Below are 7,418 nucleotides of genomic sequence, written 5' to 3'. Positions count from 1 at the left end.
AACCTTTGAAAGAGTTAGATGGTTTCCAAAAACAAAGCTGACTTCTGGAACAAGGCAGTTCGTTAATTTATTCCAGAGAACAGGCATAATTCATCTCCCTGACAGGGTGTGCTGATAAATCCCAGCAAGCCTTCCCTCCTCCATCTCACCATTTGTTTACAATTTGAGGTGAGGCAGCTGGTGAAGATTCAGCCCCAAGCCAAAAAGAAGTGTTTTCAATCTGAGACTGACAGGTCTGCGTTTTGATCATGGGAATAGGACTAGTGTCTTCCTCCAGGTTCTCCCCATGGTTGGCCCAGCTGGCCACCTCACTGTGGGCTTCTTCTAGGCCCTAGACTGGGGTTAAGACCCACAAGTTCTTACTTGTAAAAGAAGTGCTCCTAGACACTGAGCAGTATGGGTTCTTGGATTGCCTCAGATCCTACATCTCTGCTTGGGGTAAGGAGGGTCCTTCCTTTGGCACAGGAGAGACAACTGGCAAGAGAATATGTATCTTGGGTGAGTGCTCTTGGGATGCATAACACAACAAAACTCAGGCTGAGCCCTGTTGTCCCATTAGTTTTTCATGAGTGAGTCTCCGGTGGCTGGCTAATCCTGGGAAAAGCTCATTTGGTCAAGAGGGGATCACAGAGATCATGATAGTCACATTATATGTCTTGGGTCTCTGGAATGTCCTCAGTCAGGTGCTCTGTTGGGTGGGTCTCTTGTAGCATAGGTGAGCAGTTACTGGGCATGTCTACATGAGACACTACTGGTATAATCAAGTACTAAATAAATACTCAGTAACCAGAGTTACTGCACAAGTAGCACTGGCGAAAGCCTTTTTAGTGATACTACTGTGCAGTAGCTGAATAATACTGCATAGTAGCATATTAGCTTTGTTTCTGCTGTCATGCGCTACTGCACAGTATTATTCAGCTACTGCACAGTTAGCGTCTTGTGTAGACTCTCCCACTGGGTGGATGCTGAGTCACTGACTCATACTGTGGAAGATGGCTGAAGAGTCCAGTTTTTCTGTTTCAAAGCAGATGCCTGTCCCCCTGATCCTTGATGCTAGACACTGACTTTGGGGAGTTCATAACCTGTCCCTTTTGCTCAGCTCTGGGAGAAATTGCCTATTCTCCAATCCTGGGCTTCTGAATCTTGTGTTAATCTACTTCTCATCAGCAGAGGCCTTTTGGCTCAAATAATCCTTTTGACCCTAGACCTCTGTGTTCCCGGGACTTTGCCCTCTGACTGTTGCACTCTCACTAGAAAGAACCAGTGTGACTTTGGCTGCAGCCAGAGATTCCTTTGGCGGAGATGAGGCCAACCAATGCCTCAGTGATCAGTTTTCATTTTTATTCTTAAAAGCAGGGCCTGGAAACCAGAGTCCTTTGTCCCCCATCAGTGCCACATTGGCTGCAGTCCTCCATCACAAGCATATGAAGGACCCACAAAATGTATGTAAATAATCTCCAAGCCAACAGGACTTGGGTCCCAGTTGGCCAGGGCCCCATGCAGTGTGATCATGGGTGCCAGGGGCCCCAAATGGGCTGAGTGGAGACTTTTTGAGAGGATGTAAGCATTCTCAAAAAGTGCATTATTATAGAGATAGAGGCAGTGACCCCTCCCATGACTTGGGGCACATTTTTGCTGTTACAGGCTGGAATTTTTTCTGGGAAGGGTAATTAAGCAGTGCAACAATCGACTAAAGGAAGAGATGAATTCTTATGTGAAGTCTTTAATGTTACAGGCTGGAATTTTTTCTGGGAAGGGGAATTAAGAAGGGCAACAATCGACTAAAGGAAGAGATGAATTCTTATGTGAAGTCTTTAAATCAAGACTGAGGTATGGGCCTTTTTCCTTCCTAAAAAAGATGTCCTACACCAGCTAGAAGTTATGGGTTTGACGCAGAAACCACTGGGTGAAATTATTCTCAGGTCTGAATTACTTAGGGGGGCAGCCCAGATAATCGCAGAGTTCCCGTCTAGTCTTACACGCTGTTAAACAGTCTTTGCCTTAGACCCTGTAAGTTTGCTTAGGATTGTTGCCCATGGAGATGACCTCACTCACAGCCAATCAGGCAGTTTGCTCTGTCTGAAGCTACAGTGAACCAGACCCTGGGGAAGGGGGTTCTGCAGGGCAGTGGCATTTCTGTCTCTCTTGAGAAGCAGGGGGAGGGGGATGTGCTGAGGGGCTCAAGCTCTGCGTCTGTGTGCTGAGCAGCCATCAGTTCAAGTAGACATTAGCCAGACCATGTTTGTAAGGCTCCTGTTTGCTTTGGGAATCCCTCCCCTCCTTCTTCTCCCTCTCTAAACTGCAGCTGGTTGTCCGTGAGAAGTGCCGAGGTATATACAGGGTAGCCTGCACCATGGGCACCTGTGGAGGTAATGGGTGTGGTGAGAGGAGATGAGAAGAGACTACACTTGCTGGAGAGGTGAAGAGTGCAGGGCTAGAGTGGGTGAGCTGTGTATTTGTGCAAAGTGGTGTGTGTGTGTGTGTGTGTGTGTGTGTGTGTGTGTGTGTGTGTGGGGGGGGAGGGGCATTGGAGGAACAGGCTGTGTATGTGGTGGATCTGACTTGTCTGACGACCCAGGCCTGAAAGACCTCATTAGGATGCTTTCAGGGGTCCAATTTGTGATGGACCCATGAAAATGAACAGTGAGGAATGGACCACCTGAATAAAAGTGAACAGAAGGGGCAGGGCCCCATTGTTGGGGGAGATCATCCTCATCTGCCTTTCACTGGCACTTTCCACTGAAGAAGCATCTGGTGCTGGACATTGTCAAAGATGGGATACCAGATTCAATAGATCCTGGGCCTGTCGTGTACTGAGTCCTATGAAAGAAGAACCAGAAGGAAAAGAAAGGAATTTTGCAGGAAGACAGGGATGGCAAAATAAAAGCCTAATACTCTGGGTGGGGGCGGGAGGGGGGTGGGGGGGGCGTTGAGAGAGAGAAAGAGGGAGAAATTCCTCTCATTCTTCTTGGCTAAGGTAGTGCACTTTCCTTCCCTCATCTGGTTTTGTTCAGGGTACATCTCAGGCAGACCAAGGGCCCTCTGGTGCTTCAAGAAAGAAGGAAACGGTTATTTATGGAGATTCCTGGGAGTTTGCTCACCAGAGCCTGGAAGCACCCCAGAGACTTTGTTCAGCATTAACCCATTCCCCACTGCAAGGGAGTCTGCAGTGACACAACTGATGTGTGGTGTATCTTGGCTCTTCTGGCATGGTTCAGTACCTGCTGAGGTGCAGCAGCTTTAAGCCCAGTTTATGGAAATGGGAGTTTCCTCCCTTGCTTGCTCCGAAGGCCTTATGGCTAAGGGCAAGCAAAACTCGGGGGCATCCAAACCCCAAGCCTCAAGGCTTGGGCCTGCACATAGGATGCCCGCCAAAGGTTTTGGAAATATCTGAAGCCCCAGGTGCAGGTGGAGGATGCTTGCCAGTTGTAGGGCCACTTATGGTTCTGAACTCTTGGATTTGGAATTAGTTTTGGCTAATTTGGCCTCGGATACAAATTATATTGAAAAAAAAAATCTCAGCTGGCAGCATGATGGGAGTAATCTGATAGGCCACTGCAGGGGGGAAACTTGTGTGAGATGGATGGATGTCAGAACAAGGTAGGCCAGGATGTGGCTTCTACACAAAAGACCCACTTACTGTTTCTGTTGCTGCTTTCTTTGATTGTTGATCTTTTATTAGGTTCCAGGTTCTTTGCATTAATCCTTGAAGAGAGGATCCCTGAATATCTTCTCTCTTCTGTGCATAATTGTTGCATTTCTAGCAGTAGTGGGGAAAGCCCAGCAGGCCTGGTGGGCAGGCTGCATAGATCAGGGATACAGCGTGGCATGCTGAGACCTGCTGTTTGTGTTGGCCACATCTCAGCAAAAAGTTGAAGATGATATTGGAGAACTTTCTGAAACTCCTTTGGCCTACTGCTGCTGTTCAGCTCTCTCCTGGTGCAAAGTACCCTGCCTTCTGGGGGAACCCAGTAGAAGCGTGTATCTTATTGTGTAGCAGGCTGGTCACTGGGATGCACCTGGGAGAATGAATGGTGTTTCTGCAGGAATCGGAGGATCCTTTTAAGGTCTGGCAGCCATGGAGCACTGTAGTGACTTGGCCTTGGGGAGAGTTAGTATAGAAAGGGGAGCGATCCTTTCTGCATTTACCAGCTTCCTACAATGTCTGGCTTAGGAATCTGATCATCAGTGGCCACCATTCCATCCTACTCACTCTTCTTAATGCTATCTATCTACCCATCTCTCTCTACTGGGAGGAATATGGGACTGTGCTTTCTTTAGTGAAAGGAGGCATGGTCTTTTGTAATGCCTGCAGTGAAAAGCAAGGCCTGGCTCCCATTCTGCCCACATTCTCTTAAAACAGGGGTCAGCCATCTATGGCTGGCTGGTTGGATGTGGCCCGCAGAGCTAGGGGTTGGCTTTTGATAGCTTTCCAGTGGCACAGGGTTTGGTGGCATTTGGTGGCAGCAGAGGCTGGGTTGTAACACCAACCTGCCTCAGACCTCAGCCACCTCATTCTGGGAACAGAGAATGTTGCTGACCGCTGTCTTCAATACAAAACAGTGTGACCTATGATTTGAAAATTGGGCAAAGAAAAAAAGACGGGGGAAGCATATTGCCTCCCCCAGTTGAAATGCTTGGTGAGAGTGAGTGATGCAAGTGGGCTTGCTTACCCACATGTACCTGACAGGCAGCACAGCTGAGGGGGCCCCTTGCTCCCCCAGACAGCAGGCCAGAGATCTTGGGAGGTGGGAGAAAAGGGGCTTCACTGCGAAGGCCACATATTTTCACTGTTACCACAGTAACCAGGCTGTTAAGGAGACATAGATTAAACCTTCCCAGCTGGTGTGTGTGTTTCTTCTCTGCAGCCCAAGTTTTCCCTCCCACCTTGGACGTGGCATTGTGGGAGCTGGAAACTGTAAGCAGCAGCAGCAGCAGGTGGTTCTGATTTTCCTGGGAATCTGCCTGCTCGGGGTGGGTACAGCCTGGCAGCAAGGCCAGGGTCAGTGATGTAGAGATCTGAGTCTGAGCAGTCACTGGGAGAGGCTTCAGACGGTCCTGTCCAAGATAGAAGGCCTATAGAGAGAGTCCAGCGCTTGCCTTAATGTAGATGCTGGATCAGTCTGACTCTCCGGCCCAAACTCTGAATCTTGAGAAGCAGCACTCAGGAGACTGATCCCATACATTAAGCCTGGACAGTAGGTGGATGGAAGAAAAGCCCAGGGGGAACAGGAGGTAGTGCTGGTGGTTCATTGTGGAGTTTTCTTCTCTCTGAATCTGCTTTGAATCTGCTCCAGTGTGGTGCAAAGGGGAGGTGTGTTATTGGACAACATCCTTCTCAAGTGAGATGTAAGCCACTGGTCCACTGGTCAGGTCCACTGGTGATCAGTAAGGATCACATGGCACCTTTTCTAAGAGCTGGGTGTTTGTATCCTGATCAAAGTTTTGTTCCGTGGTGTACCTTCCCTTTCGGTCTGGTATAATCACCCTGACATTCCTCCTGGACATGGGATACTTTTGCACTCTCTTCCTGAAGTTTCTGTGCAGACTTGCTGTGAGACAGTTGTTTTGTCTGAATCCAGAACTAGCTGCAGGCCATTTTGTGCCTATCAGCATTTTGAAGTTGTTGGAGAAAAGTCAGCATAAGACAGAAGTTTGTGAAGCCAGGTTTCTGAATGACCTGTGCAGCACTGGCAGATGGTCTGCAGAAAAGGGGAATGGTTACATGATGCTGGCTCTTTCCCCTTTGTTTCCAGTTGCCTGAATTTTAACAACCCTACTTCCCTCATGCTACTTTCACATGTTAGCAGTACTTGCCCCTACTGGTGTTATTTGGTTGTGATGGTGAGGAAAGGTGGCTTGCACAATCATTCACAAGTTGGAAGGTGTCCTCTTTTCAGGTATTATTTACACTCTTCTAGTTAGCATAAGTCATCATAAGTCATCAGGTCATGTGTAGCTCTCAGTGGATTGTTGGCCTTCTGTCTGACATCTACTCCCTTTTCTCCCCATTATGGCATGCAGCCCTATGCTAACGTATCGGGTGGATGCAGACAAAGGGTTCAACTTCTCAGTGGGTGATGATGCCTTTGTGTGCCAGAAGAAAAACCACTTCCAGGTCACAGTGTACATCGGCATGCTTGGAGATCCCAAGTATGTGAAGACGCCAGAGGGCTTGAAACCCCTCGAGTGCTTCTATCTGAAGCTGCATGGAGTCAAGGTAAGTCCTGAAAGGAGAATCTACAATACCAGAGGTCTGGAAAAAATCATGGGGTGGATGAACACGGTATTGGTGTGTGTAGGATGGTACGTGTCAAGGAGTGTGCGTGTGTGAATCTGCATGGGTGAATGTGTATTTTGTTACCATGTGTGTGAATAGAGGCCTAAATGTTGAACATGCACCTTCGACACACTCTGTGGGTGCCTGTGTGTGGAAAAGGTGAGTAATGCTGCACTGTGAGTGAGTGTGCCTGATAGACAAGGGTGTTGAGTGTGCCATCTGTGTGATCATGCCTGCTTGGGTGTGGGTGGGTCATGTTTTGTGACCAGTACTTTTGCCCAAAGCAAGGGTCTGAGCCTTATACTCTAGCCCCACCTCCTGGGCTGCGGTAGGCCAGAGTCAGTCACAGAGTATTTCTGACATAGGCACTCAGGAAGCTGCCCCTGGGAAATCTGGCCTGTGTGCATGCACATCTCTCTGGAGACTGGCCCTTGTATGTGTGAGTCTGGATGGGAGAACTCAGGAGGAGGCCATTTGGTCCAAACTCTGTGATGCTTCAGCCCTCTACCTTTCCAGACTCACAACTGGAGAGGAGGTGGCAGCACAGGTGATGGGTAGCAGGAGAGGCACAAGGTAACCAAGCCTCTCCTGAGCAGCAGTTTCGATGCTCAAGACTGGCAGATTGGCAGGTGGCTGGATTATACACCTGTGTGAGGAGAAGGGGGTGAGGGTGGGTAAAGCTGCAACATTCCTGTCTCTACCATGTACCTGAATCTTGTCTTCAGCTAGAGGCCTTGAACCAGTCGATCAACATAGAACAGTCGCAGTCTGATCGTAGCAAACGTCCCTTCAACCCTGTCACGTAAGTGCTCCTGTGGCTGCTGTGTGCATGCATGTTTGTACCATCAGAGAACCACCTGAGGAGTGGAAGGAATGGAGAGTGGGGCCAGGGATCATTGAGGTGCTAGGATGGAGGGACCAGGTGGGTTGGGTATATAAAATGTTCTTTGTCTCTTCCCCAGATGAGGTTCCATCCTCATCATCTTGAACATATTAAGTCTGTGGGGGAATTTGCCTTTCCCCTGGACACAGATTTTGTGCATTTTGTTGGTGGCACCCGTTGACATGAAGAAAATGTGGGGGTTCCCCAGATTACTGGAACTGGGTTTGGTTCTCCTGCAGCAGGGAAAATGACCAC

The 7,418-nt window shown here is 48.8% G+C and overlaps 1 protein-coding gene across 5 annotated transcripts in view; it reads left to right on the top strand.

Moving 5' to 3' along the window:
- MYRF (myelin regulatory factor) overlaps positions 1–7,418 on the top strand; it is a 110,633-nt gene that overhangs the window by 76,480 nt on the left and 26,735 nt on the right. For all 5 annotated transcript variants that reach the window (XM_014521033.2, XM_025206950.1, XM_014521032.2 and 2 more), the window contains 2 exons: positions 6,025–6,220; positions 7,006–7,082. In XM_014521033.2, coding sequence (XP_014376519.1) covers positions 6,025–6,220; positions 7,006–7,082 — 273 coding nt within the window. The remainder of the gene's footprint in view (positions 1–6,024; positions 6,221–7,005; positions 7,083–7,418) is intronic.

Source organism: Alligator sinensis, unplaced genomic scaffold, assembly GCF_000455745.1.
Source record: "Alligator sinensis unplaced genomic scaffold, ASM45574v1 scaffold437_1, whole genome shotgun sequence".
Classification (NCBI taxonomy): Eukaryota; Metazoa; Chordata; order Crocodylia; family Alligatoridae; genus Alligator; species Alligator sinensis.
The sequence above is the reverse complement of the archived record's forward strand: the minus strand, read 5'-3'. Positions and strand labels throughout refer to the sequence as shown.